This window comes from Helicoverpa zea, chromosome 12, assembly GCF_022581195.2.
Source record: "Helicoverpa zea isolate HzStark_Cry1AcR chromosome 12, ilHelZeax1.1, whole genome shotgun sequence".
Taxonomy (NCBI): domain Eukaryota; kingdom Metazoa; phylum Arthropoda; class Insecta; order Lepidoptera; family Noctuidae; genus Helicoverpa; species Helicoverpa zea.
Window position 1 is genome coordinate 8,306,511 of NC_061463.1, and position 24,335 is coordinate 8,330,845.

The 24,335-nt window shown below is 37.9% G+C and overlaps 2 protein-coding genes across 5 annotated transcripts in view; one reads left to right on the top strand and one right to left on the bottom strand.

Moving 5' to 3' along the window:
- The window catches only part of LOC124634910 (breast cancer anti-estrogen resistance protein 1), a 64,493-nt gene extending 44,415 nt beyond the window's left edge, over window positions 1-20,078 (top strand). For 2 of the 3 annotated variants that reach the window (XM_047170585.1, XM_047170586.1), the window contains exons 2-9: window positions 15,384-15,524; window positions 16,178-16,318; window positions 16,423-16,725; window positions 16,836-17,022; window positions 17,127-17,367; window positions 17,473-17,647; window positions 17,851-18,074; window positions 18,298-20,078. In XM_047170585.1, the coding sequence (XP_047026541.1) occupies window positions 15,384-15,524; window positions 16,178-16,318; window positions 16,423-16,725; window positions 16,836-17,022; window positions 17,127-17,367; window positions 17,473-17,647; window positions 17,851-18,074; window positions 18,298-18,628 (1,743 nt within the window). In that variant the 3' untranslated portion in view covers window positions 18,629-20,078. Of the gene's footprint in view, window positions 1-13,693; window positions 13,884-15,383; window positions 15,525-16,177; window positions 16,319-16,422; window positions 16,726-16,835; window positions 17,023-17,126; window positions 17,368-17,472; window positions 17,648-17,850; window positions 18,075-18,297 lie in introns of those variants that run through there. The other variant, XM_047170584.1, reaches the window with a different exon arrangement.
- A 269-nt stretch (window positions 20,079-20,347) lies between these two features.
- Window positions 20,348-24,318, bottom strand: LOC124634912. 2 transcript variants are annotated; one of them, XM_047170587.1, is made up of 9 exons: window positions 24,121-24,318; window positions 23,651-24,018; window positions 23,409-23,486; window positions 23,202-23,223; window positions 22,967-23,105; window positions 22,632-22,793; window positions 21,813-21,966; window positions 21,491-21,570; window positions 20,348-21,346 (listed from the first exon to the last, which is right to left on the bottom strand). In XM_047170587.1, the coding sequence occupies exons 1-9, from the start codon at window positions 24,315-24,317 to the stop codon at window positions 21,140-21,142; spliced, it is 1,407 nt and encodes a 468-aa protein (XP_047026543.1). In that variant the 5' UTR covers window position 24,318; the 3' UTR covers window positions 20,348-21,139. The 2 variants fall into 2 exon arrangements, with proteins under 2 accessions (XP_047026543.1, XP_047026544.1); XM_047170588.1 differs by having other exon boundaries at window positions 24,163-24,317.
- Window positions 24,319-24,335: the final 17 nt, after the last annotated feature.

Below are 24,335 nucleotides of genomic sequence, written 5' to 3' on the forward strand. Positions count from 1 at the left end.
GTTAGTAGGGTTAAGTAGTCTCACTAATGGGTTAGGATTATCATATTCTATTACGAGCGCTCGTGTCTTTAAAATTATGTTGACGATTTTGCAACTATCTTAGAAAATTATGTGGTTGTATTTAGTCGTACAGTCCTGTATAAAACCTACTAATACATTTACCTAAGTAGACTATAACGCTATGAATCAACGAAGACTGGTCACGTTCTGTAACAGATGTAAAAGATAAAACTTAGAATATCTTGACTAATAGCGCGCTGTTCTCGACCTTAATAAACAGAAACAATTTTGTTACCATAAACTTAACAAAGGCGCTAAACCTAAGGTAATAAACCTTTATAGATTTAATCACGATTAATATGGAGTAGAGCAATTTGTTCCGAAATGTATTTGGGAGCAATATTGTCAGATAAATTGGTCTAACAAGAGCACAAGTTATATTAAATTGCTACATGGGAGCAAGTCTATCCAATTCCGACCTCAATAGGAAGCGAGGACGTATTGATGAGTGCAATATCACTCGCAATATCCTTTACACTAACTTATTGGAAAACTAGCTTCTACCAACTGTTTTACCTGCGTCCCGAGGGAACTACTTCATGCACTAGGATAAGAATTCTAGCCTTCTTTAATATATGGGCTATCTAACACAGGAGTCATTTTTAAAACGGAATCTTATAGTATTTCCTGCGATTAACATTTTTAGACAAACAAACTTCAGATTCATAATATTCATATAGATGTTGTTAAAGTCGTAGTCTACATTAAAATGTTAGTCCTTAAACGTTTCTGTTACAATTTGGAACCATTTAGGTTAAACACGCAACAATCATTAGCTTGTTTAACAAATTGATTGGCCCAATTATTTTGGTTGAATCATGCGATCGTTTACTTGTTCTCTGTTGTATCATTAGTCAAAATCCGAGTTGATTGACAGACGCGTGTAATCCTGTGTAGAGATGTACGTGGCAGGTACCGGGGGATAGCAGACGTCAGCAAAATTTGTGATATCAGGGCTGAAAAATTGGTGAGGGATTAGAGAAGTTTTATTTCATGATATTTTATTTTCGAGAGTGTTGGCAATAACAGTCAAATTGGCAAGGTAATATTTCAGGCTGTATTTACTGAATATTATATAGGAAGAGGGGTCAAGTCAATAACAACCGACCTTAAGTCAACACATAAAAGCTTAATGTATTCGAGATCATGTAGCAACCATTCGGCGAGAACAAACACTTCAATTTAGATAGCCAGGTACATCACTAATGCTGTTGACGGACGTACAGAAGCGACAGTTCGACAGGTCATTCATCAAACCGTCACTGGGTCGCTTTGCCTGAGCAACACCCGAACATCGATGGGTGCCGCCGCACTATCGCTCCGATGGATCTCACTAAGTAGCCATGTTCCCATACGCAAGATTATCTACGTTATCAACTCAAGTTACGATCGAGGATGTTTACCATTATGATACGGCTACATAAGCTTTAATTAAGCGACTATGTCCACACCACTGGACGTCCACAGTACAGCCATTTATTTCGACTTGTATGTCTGTAAACAACATACAAGACGTCTTTATGATTTTGCAATCAACCAGCAGCGTGAACCAAGATTAGATTGTTTGATTGGATAAAGAGGGAAATTTTAACCAATTAGGTGTTACTGTGTTACGTAATATTTTCAACGTTAATGATCAAATCAATAGAAGAGATTATTTTCTTTATGCAGTTTATTAATGAAGGAAACATCTTATTCACAAGGCGTCGCTAAAGCCTCGAAAAAATCAAAAGAAGTAAGTACCTATAGTAACTTACTTAAAAGTTTTTCTGGTAACTTCGGAAGAGGCTTCATTAGAGTCCGTGAGCGAGCAACAAAATGTAATTGGACTTCACCTTTGTGTTACGGATCGGGAGGATCACTGCTCCCGAGCTCATTCGTCGAGTTAAAACAAAAGAAATTTATCTAACAACATCCCAAACTCGCCTTCGGTGTGATGGATTCGAATTAAGTAGCACCGTCATGATTTATTACAAGTCACCAGACCCTAATGATAGATATGATACTCCCGACTCAGAATATTCCTGCATGGAGTAAAAACTAAAGAATATAATACTTACTTATAGCTCATAAAGTAATCTTGAGTCAAAAGAACCTTTAGTGCACAATACGACGGTATACATAGTATACAGTGTTTGTACCCTTAGGGGAACGAAATGGTACAGTAATGAGAGTACTCCACATCGGTCGTTCGGATAGAAAAAACGCGGAGGGTGCCGACTTTCATCTCGCCCGGAGACCGCTCGCCGGGGGAGTTTCTACGACACGACATCCAATACGGACCAAACAACTGTCCTAGTATTCAGACCTTTGTTATTATAAAACCGAAAATTATAATACTTCATTTGAATAAAACCTCCAAGTATATGTACCTCATTATTCCGAGTTTCCATTTATGAAACGGAATATTTTGACTGAAATGTATATAGCAGTTTATTTAAGGAACATTTTTAACCAGAATTTGTGTTTGTTTATAAAAGTCGAAAAAGAAAACAGAACGAAATAACATTGTCGTTCTGCAAATAAATAAGTATACCTACCTACTCATAATACCTTTATAACCTCAAAACGGGAATGTGGAAACTAAAGGAAAATACCACAGAACGAGACCTACATAAATACATACCAAAATAACACTTAGATATCACAGACAAAAATTCAATTGGTGATGCAACAATTCCTAGACATCGTAAAAGGAAACCGACATCCAGACAACATTACGTAGATCACATGAAATATTGATGAAGAACTACATGTATTACTATTCCGGTGCAGGACTTCTATAATGTATAATATAGTAGCGACGTTCTCTCCTGAGAGTCGTGTGTCCGCTTGCGGACAGCGGTCGCCAAAGTTTGCAATGTTGTGCCCACTAAGTGGGAACCCAGAGACAGTACCGCTTTGTTTCAGGATTAGTTGCAATCACTTCTCTCGCTGATTAGTACGAGCTTGCGAACCTGTTCATTGGTTTCCAGTAATTTATCTTGCGGTTCTTGGCTGGGCGCGCTTGTAATTATTTGCCGTCCTGCTATTCCAAGGGAGAATGAGTCACTAATAAAATAAATACGTCTATACATCTGCGAGGCTTACTGTATCTCGGTTACCGTTACACGAGTTATTCCCAATTTGTCATTAGTACCGATTGGTCACCAACTATTTTTTCCATATACCAAATCCCAATTGGTCATTCGAGCAAAATAAATAATTTAATATTTAAATTTTGAGTTCCGATTCGTCACCCGCATAAAATTTCACGTATCAGAGTACCGTCAGAAATAAAAGTGTTAGAAGAAATTTTACATGAAAAACTTCGATGTAGGTAAAGGTATAGCTCTCATATAAATATAATAAAATTTACATTAAAACACAGGTGAAGACAACATGGGCATTTTATAAACCCGATAATGTGACTCGATACTTTTTGTGCCGGTAACAAAAGTACCAGGGGCCCATAACTAGCAAAGAGATTGTATCATTGTATACATAAAAATGATGAATGATTTTTTAAATTGGTATGTTTATCTACAATTAGGAAAAAAACGTAAAATCCTGACACTCTTGACTGCTATACTCCTGTAAGTTATGCGGTCCTAGTACACGGTGGGCAGTTCCATGGACACTCGTTGATTGGTATATTACTCATCTGATTTATGCGATCCTGGTATTTTGGTTTTGGCCGTGCGGTGTGTGACGCCGTTGAAATCGCGATTTTATTAATAGCGTCTTGCCATGTTCGGAAAAAACATAACCAAAATAAAAAAAAAAAAAACATATTACAATATTGTAAAGCTTATCTTGTTGACAGTACTTTTTACAAAATAAAGTACGGATGACCAATTGGGACTAAGCAAAATAAAATATTTTATTGAATGACCAACTGGGACACGTTTTTTATGGATGCCAAATCACTAAAATGACGAATCGGGCATAACTCCGTTACACAGACAGGACTTGTACACATTAAAACAGATATTCAGCCATTGTTTTACTTTCAATTTATGATCCTTAATTACTGGATCGGCGTAAAATAAATACCAAGACATTTTTATGACTTGACAGAAATATTATTGTAAATTGAAATCGTTAACGAGCTATTTATATGATGCCATAATTTATTGCCAACTTTCTAAACTTGATCGCAAAATATATTTCTAGCCATATAACCCGGGTTAGAAAGTTTATTTAGTTAGCAAAGGCATTAATGCTAAAGATATTTACCTTCGTTCCGCTTAGTTAGTTGTTTGAAATGGCAAAGCTGAGCTATAAGTCATGTAATATTTCGTGTTAGATTATGTTTGAGAAACGGTGGTCTTAATTTGGTGCCGAGCATCTAATGCATAATCCAAAGTAGTGGGTGCCGCCATAACGCAAAGTTTGTACAATGCGTCACATTAATCTAGATTAATGTTATTAAGGACCACTACTAATAACGTTAAGTTATGATTACCCTAGAGCTAAATAGGATAATATGCGTCTACAACTCGTAAAGCTCATGAAGACTGAGGTAACTACTTAATGTTAACTAAAAGTTTTCCTATATCAAAACTAAAGACTGTGAATAAACTGCGCCTCGCCTCATATTTTCACCGAAAAGTATGAAAAAAACAAGCCCAACTGAAACACGTACCAAATGATTGTCGCGAAAATATTCCAGCAAATGTTTGAAATAAGTTCGAGGATTTTAATGAAACAGTTAGCAAATAAAGCAAAACCCGTACGCGACTGTGCGGGCTGGTTTAATCAGAGGCTCTCGAGACGAGGCACAACTGTGCATCAGACGAAATTGTTTGAAGTCGAGTCGAGAGCTCGAGAGCTCCGCGACCGCCACCGTTCGAATCCAGCGACGTTGTCTCGTTACTCTAATTTATTAGGACACTAAGTCCTGCCACGATCACGATTCGCAAAACGTGCTGTCACAATAACACAAAACCTAGAACGTTACAATACAATATTAACGATACTTCTCTCTACTGTTACATCAGCGATACACACTAATATGTATGTTGCTAACTGCCAATTTGGTACCGCTATCATAATCTACACCTAATAATAATATCTGTAAAGTAATACTAAGATATCTGTTTTCCAATTACTGGATAATTACGAGTAGATGCTAGAAATCTCAATGAAAGTCCAATGTTATGGGATTCGGAAATGGGGATTTACTTAATGGCGGTAGAGTGAACATGAAATTTAATATTCGAACATATAACCATTAAATGTTAATAAAATTACCTCTGCGACGTAATGTCTCTTTCGAAACATTCAGAAACCTCTTGGTAGAAATTGTAGAGAATATAACTTGCAATAAAACAGACACTAAATAGAAACTTAGGTCCATAGTTTACAAATATAAAGAATTGGTTATGAGTCTAGTCAATTGCCCACTAAATCAGAGTGTCATCTCTTCTAACTTAATGTAAACCTAGCCCAGTGTTTTACATGGAGTTACATAGTTATCTACCAAAATATCTGCCAAATGTTTATAAATTGTGGGCACAATATTGTTGTCGCTTCGATATGTTTGTAATATTTTTATCAAAACACGCATTAATATTCGGAGCACGTCGTCGCATATAGCCGGGACAAGGGCCCGCTGCAACGTATTGTCCGCGCGATTTGCTACCAACGTGCCGCTTGGGACGATGCCAAATCTACGTTGTGACACAAGCTACAAGTGTCAGACGTTCACTGCTGCCAGACGCTTCTTCCCGACAGATGCATAATTGGGACAGAAATGGGGACGCTATTAAAAGTTAAAATCATTTTCCAGTGAATAAAACAACAACTATGTTTCAAAAGCTCAGGAAGCTTTCTTCACGAGGAATTTCGCGTTGCAATTGCCATTGTGATCGTGCCGCGCTCCTTGTACAAAAAGTCGACGAACCCCTAAAGAATTGTTACCGTGGTTAAAGAGAGGAAAAAATCGCCACTATTCTTTTGCGTCTGCATATCTATAAAATGCACTGCAAAATTGCATCACTCGTCCCTCTGTCGCCCCTCGCCCTCTCGCCGGGACGGGAGGGAGGATCTTTTCAATTCGCCCCCTTGGACTTGGTTGCGCTGTTCGCCTTGTTGATGCGGTGATGTTATTCAATTCACCAGATAAATTACATTTTCTAATTTACATGTTTAATGTTGTTTTATACTTTACTAGCTGTAACTTCGTCAAGTTTATGGTGTTGTGTCGTTGTAAGACCTTATAAAAATCTAATAAAATTATTTTAACACTCATGTTTACGTCATAAAATTACAATTATCATAATTAATATGAGGACCGCGTAGTGATTGGAACATTTTTGGAATAGTTCGATGACATAAAATTAACGACTCATGATGTCTATTGATGTATATGAGAATCGATGAATAAACACGAGATATTAAATGCTTTCTATTGAACATAATCGAAATTGCCTAATGCGTAGTTAGGTTTTAACACCTACACCAGTAACTTTTAGGAACTTAGGCAATAAACTTCACAAATCTACCTACCCACGACCCACGTATCAATAGGTATGTAAACAATTCTAATTCATACAAATATCTAGGTAACAAGGATCCTTATGAAAACTTGTTGTTAGACATGCCTCGTTACATACAATTTACATTCACGTTAGATATTGTTTATTGTTCAGTTGCGTTATCTATGGCAACACTGGTACACTTGTTCAACGTATCCGAACAATATTTACCCGTGTCTGGCATGTCACATCATGTCAAATGACGCAGCGCTGGGAATATCAACACTGGCCTGCTTCAGTCCACCGAAACACACACACACAAAGTCGTCTATGTATAGAAAGTTCTCACGCATGCCTGTCGTGTCACTTAATTGCTACTCAAATTAGTGTTTCATCGAAGTCAATGATTCAGTAAACAAAACACGGTTAACTGTATACGGTCAAGCTTTAGCGTAAATGCTACTGACTACTACTACTTCAGAGTGTTACAAAAAAATTTCAACTGTGGGAACAAAATGTGCACTCCATCCCCTATATCTGGGACTTTTTTCCATGTGGGATTTCTCAGCCCTAATTCCGTAAAAAATCGAAGTAGAGTTACAGTCTCTAATTGTTATTTATCTGTATAATTAATTACAGCCCCCTCTTCGTTTTGGGAATAGAAGCGTGGTATAATTCAAACATGATATGTACTTAGTTATTTGGTCATAGTTTCGGCGCCTAGTGTTGCGTGGGATGGTTTATCTCTTGGGATAGGTCATTGACTGTACGTCACCACTGAGGCAGTACAGCGTGGCATTACAATCACATCAGTGCATTGAAAGGGAAACTGAATCGTGGATATTGTTGTGATATCCATGTATCTTTTCTTCTGTTATCTCGACTTCTTTTGAACACAAACATCTAGCTATGTAAAGAACTTTTTTTTTTAATTTCACTGGCAACTGCGGTAAAAACGTTTTCTTATGTGTGTCAACTGGGTCTAAATCACTTGGGAATTCTGCTAAAACTCGTCCACATTTTGCATACACTTGCGGTTATTATCTGACGCGATTATCTCGTCGGATTCCAAACGGATGGCGGCGACCACTTATCCGTCGACTGAACGCTTCTCGAGTGTATCTGTGCGACAGATTGCGATCTACTCCATTTCTTGCAAACCTAGCGACTTACTTAATGCATATATATCACCAGTCAAGTGCTTGAACACCTTATCTTTATGCAAAAAATGATCACTCACATGTAGAAGTACGTAACGCTTTTATTTTACTTCTAAAAAGGCGTCTCAAGTTTCTATTTGCTCGTAAAATCTTGGCAGCCGAGAAGGGAAACTTTTTCTCGGGTACGTGTTCCCATATTTGTAAGAGACGTGCAATTTTTCCTGTTGGATGTTCAACTTTATCGGTAGCTCGTAGCTGCCTCCTGTTGAAAGTTTTAGGAATGAATCATACCTGAGAATCTGACAGCTCCTACTCGTTTTAAAATGACCTCCACGTAGTTACAGCATTACATTAGGTACGTCTATTTTCTGGAAGAGGTTTTTGCTATCCCATCGTTATAATAAAAGACTCAATTGCCATCAATTGAGTGCCAATTTATGACTGTTAGTTGCCCATCAACATGGAAAAACCTCAATAACATCTTGCCAACCCGATATAAGGAACTTCAGCTCAGCTGTATCTACCAAAGTGATCTAATATAGCAGCCAAAATTCTGAATTGGTTTCTCCAACAGGGTGATCTCCTGTTGGAGAAACCAATAGACGGGAAATTCAGACAGTTGAAGTGCCGAACAAAAGCTCGTATGATCGTAAAATCTTCAAGAGCTAAGTGGTGAGCTGTAATAAAATTAACACTTGATCTTGGTTTACAATAATGTGTCGTAATGTGTCAATAGTCGTCTTCATTGGACAAGTCATTATTATTTATAGTAAGTCAATAAGCTACAGAAATAACACAACAAAACAAGCTATCACGCGACATTAACCGACGTACAAATCTGGAATCGGAATCTGACATAATTGGATGACATAATGTATTTCATTAATTAATATTCCACGTCTTAATTATATAGTGCAGTCAGAGTGAGACTAATGCGGGGTGCAAGTTTTATAAGTTTTATTTGTAATGAATAGCTTCTCGTCTAGACAATCACGAAGCTCGCGAGGCGCCAGGCGTACGCGATAATGTCCGCGTTTAACTACGGCTGTATGTGAAACTATTTTTAGTTAACTGCAGGCTTCCCCATACCTGAAACATGTTTATTGTTCAAAAACAAAGCTTTTTTTGCAAAGTCTTTTTCATCAAGGACTAAACTATGAATACAACTGTAACTTACCTAGGTATTAATATACTTTAGTAATGGTGTTTATTTTAAATACGGGTGTCATTAAAAATAGTTCCTACACTAAGCACTATAAATAGAAATATGGTTTTTTAGCAGGCACCGCGCATGCGTGTTAACCCTTCGCGTACTACGGGAGTGCGACCTTCGTAGGTCGCCGCCCCGCCATTCAGTCCCCTGCCGCAAGCCGGGCCTCATTGATTTTCGACCCACTATCATATGGCGAGGTCTACTAGAGCGCGAGGACCAGCCACCCGGTTGATTTGGCAATATTTGACGCACGTGACACTTGCATAACTATCGCCTCCACATTTTGGAAAGGGTTGTGAGATCGCCACACTCCTCTTTCCAATGTAGGATAACCTATACATAGGGTATGTACGAACACGTTTAAAAATACAAGTCTACTAAAGTTCTAGTGAAGTGACCTTTTCATAGAAAAATATTCATTAAAGACGGTTAGTGATTCATTCAAATAAAATAGTTAACGACTAATTGCATTTCATTAAGCAGAAATCGGTTTATTCCAGTTCGTGGACTAAGTGGTAAACAATAATATATTTATTTTTCGAGTGTATCGTCATTTTGCGGTTTGCTGGTGGTCATGTTTGTTTAATGTATTATTTCACAAATTTTCAGACATACGTTTGTGTACCTTATTTGTAAGTAGCGAACCAAAACAGGTTGTGCCCTGATGTGATACAACATTTTGAATTGAATTTATTTGTTTGTATTAATTGTTTTATAGTTCGGCCATTCAGAGAATGCGTTCCTGACACGTCGCGATTGAACTGACGACGTAACTTTGCAATGGCGTTGCAGTTACGATAAAAATATTTTTGCTGGTTGTTTACCGTTTTAACAATTGAGGAGCATTAAAACAACATTATTATATCAATAATCAATGAATGTAGTTACGTCGTCAGTTCAATCGCGACGTGTCAGGAACGCATTCTCTGAATGGCCGAACTATAATTTACAATATATGGGTATTAAGTACTTAGCAAATGACTGATTTTTTGGACTTGTGCACCTTTTCGTATTACATACCTACATAGGTATTTGGCGGAACTTGTTTTCGTTTTCAAGATCCTCAAGCCATTTCGTAGTCCATTGACACGCTTTAAAAAATTGCTATCGAGCACGTGCTGTAATTACTGATATTAAAGGGATTTTCAGAAAAGAATACCCTGTGACGCACAGGAAATATATTTTTTATATTTCGTGAAATCTACTATATTTACTCTAATATTAAAGAATATATTGTTAACTAGCTAAATCTGCATTTTAAATTAAAATTATAATATGATTTTAAGAAATATTAAAGTTTTTCTGTCAGGGTATGATGCATAGTATTCCTGAACGTCACAAAATATAATTAATCAGAAATAAAACAAACAAGTATTGAAACGAAATCAACTTATTGTATTATTGGCATAAAGATATGCTTAAAATCTTTTAAAAACAAACAAAACGATAGCATAATTCTATAAGATTATTTATTTATTTATTTAATAAGTACAGTGACAGACTACAGGTTAAGACAATCAAGAAAAAACAATAGTTAGCATACAGTACATAAATCTGAAGTCCAATTATTCCTGTACATAACATTCAAGGATTAATATATTATATTATTAAATAATCAGCTAAATAATTTCATTTTCGTCACTTCTTGGACACATCTCACTAGAAAAGTTGTCATTACTAATGATACCCGCTACAATTTCCAAAATCAAGCCTAGTGAGAAATTTTAGATACTAACAAAATACTATGATGCCAAAATAAATGCTATAAAATGAAAAATATATATTTCAAAACCATTTTTGTAACATCCAGAATATGGGACAGTGACTATTACGAAAATTTCGTGATGGATAAGAATAATTTGAGCAATGTCCACACTGCCGATTTCAAAACACAATTACAAAGAATAAAGTTTTAAATCACTAAATTTTTAGATATAAACCTTTACACACACATATATAAACAAAACCGATTAAATGTAAGCTTTTTCGTTTGATATCTACCACACGCGCGGACAAGACACTCCCATAAATTATTTAATTGAACACTAAGCTTTACAATTCAAGATCGTTACGATTTTGTTCCGGTAGTATGTAACGTGACGCACAGGAGGTGACGTTTTCATCTCACGAGACTTTTAAAATTGAAAATAACTAATATTTATTTAAACTACCTTGTTTTTAGCCCTTATAATCTAATAATGATGAGTTATTTATGTTATATACAGTGTTATAGAGTTAAGAAAAGAATTTATTAACCTTTTAAATACTGCCACTATCCGGAATAAAAATTTTGCGCGCCGATGACACCAACATTGTCGTCACAGTTTTAGCCTTAACTGACTTTAAAACGGCAATGGCGGAATCCTATACGATCATAGAGTTGCCAAGAAGGTAGAAAAAACACAAATTAGTAGATTTTGTCTTGAGTACGATATCAAATTCACCGTGACGAAACCGGATTTTCCGGAACAACGATTTTCGTAGGACAACATTAAAATAATGATATTTCTTAAAATAACAATAAATTTATGGCATAAAAATTAAAAATACGTTTTTAGAAATACAGAGACTAAGTTCAAAAACTTAAACATACTTTAAAACGAATATTTTAGAAGTAAGACGTGTTTGAAATCTCTAAGAGCGCCATGGGACACACGATATTTGTACGTCCTCTTTAGCTTTATTTTAAATATAAAATAACTATGCACTTTTTATGCTACATATTGATTTCATTGTACATTAAAATATATACCTAAATTAATCAAAAACTCACTTTCACACGTGCCATATAAAAAAATAAAAATGAAAATGTTTGAAGGTGTGGGACAGGCCGATTTTGCTAGGGTCACGTTTTCTGAAAAACACCCTAAAATACTCCCGGGATTTCGAACCATCATAAACTTATTCCGCCGAACCAAACTACAAAAGGTTCTTAATACATAGGGAATAAGGCTAGACGGTAAAAGTTAAGGAAAACAATATTTACGAGAACTTGATTGGCTTATAATAATCCGAGTATTATTAAAAGGTCAAGCCAATGACCTCACCGACCTCTCTGGTACACGCGGCATTCACGGGTTAAGTGCGTTTATTGTAGGTGTACCTACCTCGCGTACCTCAGCTAGGCGCCCGCACAATACCGAGCACAAATTCTGCGAATTGACGGTACAGCTCTATGATTCATAAACATCCGAATCTTCATCATCCTTGCCATTTGTCCGATGAATGGAATCGATTAATTGAATAAGAGATATTTTATAAGTGGAGAAAGTTATTATTACTTGCGTGCGCTATCAGATGGTGCTTCAGTTGAATTGTTATCTAACTGGACAAATTGAATCTGGTTAGACCATTTACTGTCTTACCACAAAAACTTTTTAACGTCAGTTTGTCTAAAAAAATGTCAAATTATGACGTTGACATATGGTTCATTTTGGAGCCACATCATTTTTTTTAGACAAGTGTAAAACAGTGGTTAAAGTTTTTGTAGTAAGGCCATCTATATTTAAACCTTAATCGACAAAATCAAATATATGCTATTTCAAACTGAATTTTTGAAGGGAAATCTAAAACGGTCTCATATAGATTTTTATCAGCATCTCTAAAAAAAACCTATGAAGATGTTGTCTTCACAAATTACTGCTCAGATAACAAAGTCTTCTAGTACTCGAGTATTTTCTTCATAGTGTACCTAAATGTGCCTACGTTGCTAATAGAGCCCATCCATTAAACTAAGTGAAGGTTTAACGTCATTAGCGAAGGCTATTGATAGCTTGAACGAAGCTTCATTTACGTCCAGTTAGTGCTTTATCTCCACACTTTATTCAATAAGCACAGTTCAGTCTCATTTCTATTGACGTCCATTAAATTATCTACTGGATCTTTTGTTCAATACTTTTGTAGAATTTGCTAAGTGCGATTTTTGTTTTTGCACCATTTTACTAAAGAGTTGTCTGGTAGGTATGAAGATGATTAACAATTTCGAAACGTAAAATGGGGTTGGATGGATAAGGGTTTTTAGAAAAGGTGCTTGGATATCTTGGATAGCCATGACAAAGAGAATTTGATAGAAATTTTTACTGAGCTTACCGCAGAATGAATTTTAAGGAGTAATTAAGAATGAGAGAATAAAAGACGAAGAAAAGTAAAATGCTCTGAGTTAGGGCCATAGCTAAGTGGCTTCTTCAAGAATAAATTATTAGGTATTAAATTATTGCGGTTGCCGGAGATAGGCGGTTGCTACGTAAGATACAGTACTTATAACTTTCAATTTATTGCTAGAATGTCTAGCCAGTTTTATCAATTGTTGATATTAATTACTATGACGAGCTTCCAATAATAAACAAGCGTTAAAAAAGCTTCTTTGAAAGTAATCGAAGACGATTAAATAAATTACAACTTATTCGTAGTTAAGTTTATTATCTCCTACAATTTATTGACTTTTTATTATTCCTTATTTATTTACAAATTCATCCCAAAATGGGAATAATTTTTTAAACAATGTAAACTACCATATACGGGTTTCTTAATGATTTTGGTCTGTTATCACTATAATGACTCAATAGGAAGAATTAGGGATTAATCGCATCAAGGAAGGAAAAACTGGAAGTTAACGTGTCATCCTCATCAGGAACCTATGTACAACATAAGGTAATATTTTGAGGTTCAATGAATGATGTACGGCCGTCGCACGCATAATCTGACGTCGCGGCGTGACGCACGCCTGCAACCGGTTCTAATATATTTTATAACTAAGTATTTATATTTAACTTGTTTTCAATGGTTATTATTTCAATCATTACGTCGGGACTCATCGAAGCGAGTATACGTGTAATTGGCTCAGCTACATTTATAAGAGAAATTGTAACGATCGTAGAAACTGAAATAGTTTGAACTGTTTGTGCTTTAAGTGAAGTGTTTTGAATTAAAATGTGTAACTGCAGGAGATATATTGAAGTTAGGAAGATTACGGCCATATGGACTAATCCGGTAAATATTTTTTTTGTAGTTGAAGTACTTCGATTCAACTCTGAAAAAAAATATTGCTCAGCAGTGAGATAGTAAAAAATGATGATTGAAGATATTTCATCAACAACTTCATCCCTCATTAAGAAAAAACCATGACGAATTCCGTATAATTATGATCCCAATTAAAATCATAATGAGTTCGCCAACGTATTGTCTGGCTGTTATCGGTTGCATAAACGATTGCGGAGATCGGAAACGGACATGGCCTGCCCTAACAAGCGTCGCCCACAATCTCTCGTTGCACAATGCGATCCGTCATTATCGGCTGATTTAGGACGCGCCCGTTCCGCTGCAGCTGCGCGCGCGCAACATATGCACCCAAACACAACGTGGGCGGGTGTCGAATCTTAATACGAAAATTATGGGTACTAGCTGCTGTTTCGAATAATGTGTTCCTACTGCACGATTGAGCAATTTGTATAACAATTGTTTCGCCCACGTCCTATTTTACGCAGTCCCATAAAAACTTACTTATAATACAGCCGTCACCTACATCAACGCAATTTCAGCAGACTCTATTTTGCCATAAAAGCGTTATACAAAACAAACATAACTAAGGAACACTCGTATTTGCAAATACTAAGTTTATAAGGATTAGGGCCTGACAACAACCAATGCCTACCTATTGTTGGGACTTGTAATGGACGTCAGTACCCTGTCGGGAGGTAGAAGTGAGATGATACCTACCATATAATGAAGACCAAAGTTTATTTACCTACCTATGCCTTTAACGACATGATTCACTGTTTGTCAATGAAAGAAATATGTTAGTCATGTCAACCCACCTTTTAGGTGCGTTATTGGAAGTCAAAGGAACCTCTTTTTCAAGTAATTAGTACATTTAAAATAAATGAAACGCACGAAAATTCTGTGTTCTTTGTTTTTGTGTAAAGAAAGAATTTGAGTCAGTTTACGTAAATAAGATATTTTATGCCACTGATAATAAAGATTAACTCAAAAGTCAGGTCCGTTCAGTAAATCCTTTTAATCTTAACTGCATAACAAGATTAGGGAAAATGTTTATTACACTTTATTCTTTTCTTAAGTTGCTTTATAAAATGTACTTGAAAGTTATAATTTGCGAGCTTCCACGGAAAAGGCGAAATAAAGTTTTATAAGAAAGCTTATTTAGTTGCTCTTGAATCTTGTAATATTTCATGAAAAATTTTATAAGCTCGCCTGTTTACAAGTCGACGACTACAGAGCTTTTTTTACTTTTTTCCCTGTACACTGACAAAACGCTGAGCATCTTTTGTTTTTGTTGGTTTCACTTTCTTATAATTCTCTTGATCCTCCATGTATATCCTTTACTCGATCACACGACTTGACAGGTTTAGGCTACTTTTTAGTAACAACAACATTCGTCTTTTGTTTCTTTCCTGCCCTGTACTCCAAGGTTCCACTTTCGAGTTCCGGATTACTACTTTATCAATGCTTATAAACCATGTTTCGTTGTTCCAGTGCATGGCGCGAGCTCTGTACGACAATATCGCGGAGTCGCCGGACGAGCTGGCCTTCCGTCGCGGTGACCTGCTCACCGTGCTGGAGCAGAACACCGGCGGCAGCGAGGGCTGGTGGCTGTGCTCGCTGAGAGGGAGACAGGTAATTCACAACAATATTTAGAGAGATTGAACTGGTCTCTGGAATTTTCTAGAAGGACCTAGACTTATTGAAGATGTAGCTTCTGGATAGAGGGTCTCTAAATCCAATAATTGCCGTCGAAATCAACTTCAAAAAGACATAATTGCGCCATGGTTTGTCTAATGGCTCAAGTATACTTAGTAACAATTATTATGTTGTTATGTATCCACATAAAATTAACATCAATTACACTGGTCCCATTCAGAAGCTTGTACGACAATGTTTGTTGTTTCCTCAACGTAAATTATTATCTTATTGCTGACGCATCTTACATCGTCACGGTCAAAGATGATACCTACAAGAATATTGTTTTTCTAAGGTCGTCCACGCTGAATGACCGTCATTTTCAGGGAAAACCGAACTTGAGCTGTTGTTTTTTTAAGCGCATCATGAGGATGCTGTAAACATCACGTAGACATGGGACAATCGAGTGCATCATCAAAATATTATGTCACTATGTTTATCTTTCAAAGTTTCCTGTTTACACAGTGCAGTTCAAAGTTCTATTGTTAGGTATCTATACACTAAAAGTTTTAGGTGGTCCCTTTATAGCATGCCGCATAAGTATGTCGTGCTTCTGCGCTTATTCATTAGAATTGTTATATTATTTTCAGGGAATATGTCCCGGCAACAGATTAAGGATAGTAGCGGGCGTGTTCGATGCAAGTGGCGCGATGCAGCGGCGGAGGGCGCGGGCGCCGGCACCCGTGGCTCATCAGCCCATGCCCACTCAACAGTCGCCTGCTTTTACAAAAGTAAGTTTGATCGCGAAAATTGTTAGACGCGGAATAAGATTCCATGCCATTAAAGCAGTACACCAAGATTTCGATTCTATCCTCATTCATTATCTTCCCAACAGATCGAAGAGTGTTCACACTACGACGTGCCTCGCGCACCGATGCCCGTACAACGCATCGGCATGTACGACTGTCCTCGACCTCTCGTGGACTGGTATGACGCACCCCGTGCCCCGCGCCCCGCCAGCGCTGACTCAGCGTGCAGCGGCACCGGCTCCCTGGCCTCGGCCACTTCCAGCGCTTCAGCGAATTCCGGCAGTTCAGTACATTCCGCTGCCTCCGCCTCCAGTACATATGACGTGCCAAGATCGCGTGCCCTGCCCTTGCCTTGCGACGCGGCGCTGGAAGCGCTTGATAGATTACAGGTCGGTAGACTATTCAATTGATAGAATACTCAAACCTATCTACAAGTGATTTTGAGAGTATTTAAAGGCAATATCACGATCTAAATGGAGTTACTTTTGTTGTGATTCAGGAGGAAGCGTCGGCAGCTGTGTCTCGGTTGCTGTCGTACGTGTCGCCAGGTTGGCGGCGGCGCGGCGCGTTGCGAGCTCGCGTGCTAGATGTGCGCGTCGCGGGCGCCAGACTGAGAGCTGCATTGCACGACCTTGCCGTGTTCGCTGATGCCACGCTTGCCAACGCACATGATGCACAAGATAAAGGTACGTGAACTTGGAAATCATATACGCAACAAAAATTCGAAAATTTACTTTCGGATCCCGTAATCGACAGCAGTTGAGGATTTACATTGCCCTATTCCTTCTAGGTATCGCAGTAAAACTACGACCCCTCGTAAAAGCGTTGAAAGACGCGGAGCGCATAACGCACGAGGCGACGAGCGCGCTGGACGCGGGAGACTGGGCGCCCGAGAGACTGGAGCGGGACAGAGAACCTACAGACGGCACAGAGGATGCGCTAGACCAGCTCGTGTCATGTGCACGGTCTCTTACTGAAGACGTCAGGAGAGCAGCCTCCTTCATCAACGGCAATGCATCGCTATTGTTTAGGTGAGACCCTTTATGCACTTGTACAATATGAGTTCAGACACCTGATTTGATATCTTCGCTTAAGCGTCCTTTCCTTCCATAACTAACGAATTCCATCAATTTCAGGCGATCTCCAGCTGTACCAGTGCCAGAACACGAATGGACCGAGGAGTATGACTACGTAAGACTGGAGTCCCGCACGGCGGTGGGGAGACGTAACGCAGAGATTCGGGCTGCGCTGCCCGACAAACTCAGGGCTTCCTTTGATGCCTTAGTCAGAGATGCTGATCATGCTGGCGAGGTGAGACCACATAAATACCTATGCGTTAGATTCGGATCGTTGTCTGCCTTCTTCCAAATTTATTTGGGTTGGCTTGTTGGCTCTGACCTCCTTAATCTGTTACCGGAGCAGAACGACTGACTTTCTCTAGCTTCTGATGATTGTAATGAAACCTTTAATTTTTTTTTTCAAGCTCCAATTGCTAAACTGTGTTTTTTATTCAGGTAAGCGCAGTGGCAGCGGCGACTCGTCTGCCTGCCGACGACCGGCAGCTAGCCGCGTTCTACGCAGCGCAGGCCGCGACGTACGGCGCTCACCTCGCCACCGCCGTGGAGGCGTTCTTACGCACCATCGAGATGGGACAGCCTCCCGACGTGTTCCTCGCGCACGGCAAGTTTGTTGTGCTCAGCGCGCATCGGATCGTGCATGTTGGCGACACAGTACACAGGTAAAGGACTCTTAAATTACCTTTTACACAGATTATTCCATGAGAGATGGGTAGTTAGTAGTTAATAAGTCCCCATTCGATATATGATACATCAATACTCAGGGCTCCGTGAAATAGATCACACCTTTTTCTCAGTCCCCAGGTTCCCTCTCATTTCTCTTTAGGTGCAAAGTTATGCTTCGAATGACCGAGAAAATTAATGCCTTCTTTCTTTTGTTCGTAGGAGTGCCCGCCACTCTGGACTGAAAACACAAGCGCTGAGATGTTCAGATGCTCTATCGGATGCGCTCGCGACAACAGTGGCCAAAACAAAGGCGGCAGCGCAGCAGTTCCCGTGCGCGGGCGCCGTGGGCGAGATGGCCGAGGCGGCGCGCACACTGGCGGCGCGCGCGGCCGAGCTGCGCCGCGTGCTGGTGCGGGCCGCCGACCCGCCCGCGCCGCCCGACCGCCTGCCCACGCCCACCACGCCCACCGCCGGCACCCCGCACACGCCGCTCACCCCGCTCACGCCCATCGCCGCGCCCGCCGCGTCGCGCACCACGCTGCAGATATAACCACGCCACGCGTGATGCGACCTGACGCTTCGCCCGAACTCTCGGGCACCAGACGAGAACCAAGGCTTGGAAACTTTATACCAGCCCCAGTCCTCGTCCCCCCAGCGGGGTAATGAGAAGACCTTTGTACGCCGGTCGTGGTTCTGTTCTCACCCGCCCGCTGGGCTGTTGTTTAGATGCGCTAGGCCCGGCGTCCGCTCGACCGCGCTGCCGGGGCGAGCCGAGTGGACGCCTCAGTGGCACCCCCTATGAGAGTAGCATAACCAAAGAAGCCGAGATAGGTGAACGCTGCCTATCGACATAGACTGCCGTTACGATGGTGATTATAACGCAGAGTTTCTATTTAATGTTAGTTTATACCTACGTTAACGATAATTCGAAGGCTGCTACTAGAACTTTTTGTTTGTGAAGCGTTTCGCCAGAACTAGCAGGGCGAGTTAAAGATGCTGGATGCTCATATTGCCGTAGTGAGTTGAGTTGTCCGTCCAGTTTTATACAATTTTGCATCAATACTGTATTAATAGAACGAGTTAGTGAAATTGTAATGTGTGGCATTGATTCTGTCGAGATGTTTTAGGACGATTATTTAATGAATTTTATGTGGTGATGTTTACTTTACATAACCGTGACAATGAGAGAACGCACACAAATGCAAGTGACCGATGATTGCATGTGTTCCTATATGCCTGTGCTAACGCTGTTGCGATGTCTGATCGCTTTCTTGCTACTTCACTGAGCATTTTATGCGAGCACAGCTGAGCGCCCATTTGAACGTTACACAGCTAATCTCGATAGAGCAATTAAAATTATAATGAGTGTGCTACATTTTATGATCATGCCTAATAGCACAATTGAGATCAATTAATCGGTTGCTTAGTGTAGAACTATGTGGCTGCCCTTTGCCTGTCTCGTGGGAGTTTGACGATAGCCGTAATGTGAACATCTGATGAGTCACATAAATGAATTTAACACTGACAATATTATTTTACTATAAACGACTAAACAATTGTTTGAATGTTCCTGGTAAATGGCTCAAGTTGACAACGAGTGTGTTGTTACATTGTGTAGGGGTCCGGTCGGAATGTTTTCATTTGCCAAGACTGATCCTCAACAAAGCAATATGCTCAATTATACTAAATTATGTTAAAGCTCATCTTTATATAGTACTTGTGGCTTGTCATTACTTAACCACTTACCGCAATAGCGTTACTGTATGTACGTACCTACGTTTTGTACTTTATACATATGACACTAGTAGATAGACGTAGGATATGATATCAATGTAAAAAGCATGTTGTATATTAGCTATGTGTAATATATTTTAGACGTTGTAGTTTAGTTAGGTATAGATGAAATTGTACAAATGCATATTAATAATTTTAATATTGAATTATAATTTAATCATCTTGTAAAACGCAATCAAGTAAAATATACAAAATTTTCGTATCTATGACTTTTGTATTATTTATTATCGGTAACTCACCTTTTAAGCCTCCTTAATTTCCCGCTCCGAAATTTGTATCAGCTAAAAATCTCCTCACGGCCAGAAAATTGCTCTGAGCTACCCTGAAAGATGAATCAGAGTTATCACATAGAGCAAAAACACTGGGTATAATTTAGTTGATGCTGAGTTGTTCTTACCTTGTAGGTCTAGTCAGTCCCCGAACATGGCACGGGAGTTTGATTGGGTGTATACCATAAGCAATGAAATAACGTATGAAACATTCAGCATTTTCTCTAATTTGTAAATTATATCCATTTTCTTAACACAGGCTTGATTCAACTTAAAATACCTACTAGTGGTTTGTGTATAAAAATAAGTAAATCTCAGAATTCAATTATCCTAAAAATACTACAACAGAAAACTTGCTTATCGATAAAAAAACTTATTAGTCTTCATCCTACTTTGTACAACTTTTTTAAGACTGGCCGGAAATATTTCGACCAAGATCATTGTTCCATACAAAAATCAGCTTTATGATAATGTATTTAAGTGTAATATTGCAAAAACAAATGACCATGATTCATGCCAGTGCACAAATCAAGACCTCCAATTTTCAATGAATAAATAAATATTATGACATTATTGAACCGTGATGCAGTATGCTGGCTATTTTGACATTTATTACATGGTCGTCAAGTTGAAGAAATAATTTTGATTTTATTTTACGAATATTAATTTTCTTGAGGACCTCCTGAAATACAGGCCCTTCGAGAAGACTTTAAATAGAAATATAGCTAGCAGTAAGAAAGGATTCAAATGAGGTAAGTTTATTAGGAATGACAACCAATCTAAACCATGTTAAAATTGCCATATTAGGACTACAGTGTCATTTGGTTGTTAAGAATGTACACCAATTTAAATGACAAAATTTGCCTTCACAGGGCTAATTAAGTACAATGGCAAAACTAAACTTTTGTGCAGCCAGTTCTAGTGGCAAATCTGATCATCCATTCACTATTAACATCACGATAACTCATCAAAAATTGCAAATTTTTACATAGGTAACTTCAAGCAGCATGATATTGATGTATGTAATGTTGCGCAGGAGTTTCTTCCGGGGTGTATGCGAGTGCAGGGTGCGAAGGGGGTAGTTTCATCTCAGCAGCTACGGCCTCCAGTCTGGCGGCCCTAAGCCTCAGGGAATTCTCTCTCGCTTTTGCCTCGCGTTCTACTGCATCAGCTTGTAATAAATCCTCTATTCTTTTCCTTTTTAACTGCAACGAAAAAGCAACTTTAATATTATGGCGATCAAGACGAAAATCAATCGTGCCAACATGGCACAAGATTAATGAAAAGGCAACTTTAATGTTGTGGTCATAAAGATCAAAATAGATTGTTTAGAGTGAAAGGGTTTTTACCTTAGCCGTTTCCAATTTGTAATTTAACAGCTCTATTTTTAATCTGACGACTTCTTTATTTTCTGATTGACTTATCGAACCTGAAAAGAACGCGAAAGTTATTAGTTATATAGATATTACTAGAACCATAGAACTATACCTAAAAAATAAAAATAATGCCACCAAAGTATGGAAAATTCTGTTTCACAACAAAAGCACTTTATAAAAGCTCTTTCACGCTAGGTGACTAGGCTGTATCATACATAAACCATTTAATTTTTACAGCACGTATCCGCTCGGTTATGCAACTTGAAGAAATATTGAATTTAAAATTGGTACTTACTAAGACCTAAATCACTGTTCAGCACAGTGCTCAAAGGATCCAGTGTGGTGTTGCCATCACTAATAATATCAGTTCCTATGTGATCATCCAAATCGCTGTCATTGTCGGCGTCTAAACTGCTTCTGTGCTCGAACAGTGGCTCCGATTTTATTTTCTGTAATTAATAAATTAATTGGTAAAACTTCAGTGGTAGGATTGTACTCCACTTAAGTAGGTACTAAACTAAACAAAAAAAAAATATGATTTTTTATTTAAAATTAAAATATTGTCTAAAATCAATGTACATCTATATATATAAAAATGAAACCCACTTTCCGTTGTCACGACATAACATGAAAACGGCATGACCGATTTGGCTGAAAATAGAGGCGAGGTGACTTAGACCCGGGAGAAGGTTTTAGGATAGTATTTGTCACCATCTACGGGACGCGGGTGAAACCGCGGGCGAAAGCTAGTACAACAATAAAAATAACATGATTGATTGAATCATTATCTCAAACAGTTGATTATTTTTTAATATGTCAAAGTCAAAGGTTTTTGTTTCATATAGACCTATTACAGGCGCTTACGCAACGTCAAGCGCGGCTCCAAATACTGGGTCTTATGGAGAAGAACCGGCAAGAAACTGCATAGAGGAACCGTAAAGAACTCCATATGTCTTTGTATAAAAGTGTTTGCCCTTAGTAAAATGCCTACTCAAATGCAGTTCTAATATTTCTGTCTGAAAAAATCTATTTTATGGTAAGTATTACAGGCCTCTGTCTACATTGCTATTGTAGGAAACATAGTAACAATTGTAAAAAAGTTATTTATGCTTACACTGCCAGAATCTTCAAGTTGTGGTTGTTTCTTGGTAAATTCCTTAAAATATTGTTTCATACTTCCTCCAGTCTTGACTAATCTTTTCATATTTGTGAACTTTGTGCGCAGTACTTTAGTGGACCTCTTTTCTGGACTTAGTTTATTATATGAGTTGGATATCTGTAAAAAAATTATAGGTGTAGATTTGAGCTGTGGCAATTAGTAATTATAATTATAATTTCATCAACACACAGGTGTTGCTTCGCCAGTAATAAAAGTAAGTATTCAATTGAATTAGGTATAAAATGAAAAGTAATTAATAATAAAAAGCTTTAATATTAATCTTATCTTACCCTATCCCAAGCTCGATTTTTTAATTTAATGAAACTTGACGTGTTTGTGTTAGATAATACAATATTTTTCTCTTGTCTCACACATTGTAACAATAGGTTGCACTCTTCAGGAGAAAAATTGGTTGATCGGTTCAGGAACCTAAGAAAATACACATACTTTAAACTTCTGTTACTTCAATAGTTATAAATTAAATTATGTTGTTGTTTGAAAGAAAGTTATTGATGTCATAATTACCTTTGATTTTCATTACCACCATCTGTAAATAAAGAGCAAAAATATTACTTCTAAACTATTTGGTCCGAAAACAATTATTAAAAATACAACTATTACAAATAGTTATTTTTTCACACAAGGCAGAGGCATTGGATGTTTATAAATCGAAAGCATTATTAATTATTTTTCAGACATGAAGGGATATGTTCTAGGATTCGCAATACTAACCCATAGAAGAATCATTAGAATCCATGTCTTCATTTCCATTCCATTGATTTGTGGTAGATTCCTCCTTGTGTTTTGTATCTGAAATATTCATGAAATAAATGTAATTTTTATATATTTTTTTCTCTTTGGAAAATCATATTTTGTTATTAAATTGTCTCTCAAGAATGACCATAAATATCCTTCATATAAAATCCTTATAAAATAATTATGCATGGAAAAATATTAAAATACAATTGTTTTACCATTGATATCTCCATCTGAGGCCACAGGATCATCTGCAGTGGCACCATTCTCAGTCTCACACATCATGGCTACCATCTGACTAGTGGCCTCATCAAACTCTTCATAATTTATATCCATCAAGTTCTTAGACTTATATCTAGCCTTCTTCTTCATATTATCCCATTTTATCTTCAAACAATCTGCACTTCTTCTATGCTTGAAACCTTGTCTATTGAATATTTTAGCTATTTTCAACCAAGCGACCTCTTTCGCTCGATTAGCAGACGCATTCGTAGATTTATTGAAAACTATGGTTTTGTACTTCTGTAGTATTCTGAGCAGACACTTTATTTCTTCTTGATTAAATGCAGGGCTTCTTCGGTGACGACTGTAACATAAGATGCGGTTAATCTTTTTTAACACGCTTATTTCATTGGTGTTTTATGACCGCAGAAAACTTCTCTTTAAATAAATAAGAGGGTTTACCTACTTGAATTTTCTTTTTCTACCTACATTTACATGATTTACTGACCAGAAAGCAGAAGCAGATGGTTCTTCTTGACCATCACCTTCCATTTTCGGGTATTCTAACTTATAAATTGAATTCTCCCAAATATTAAAAAAAAACAACGAGAGAATTGAGTAAAATAAATAATTAATCGTTTGTTTTGTTACACCTATTGACATTGACAAAACGATGACACA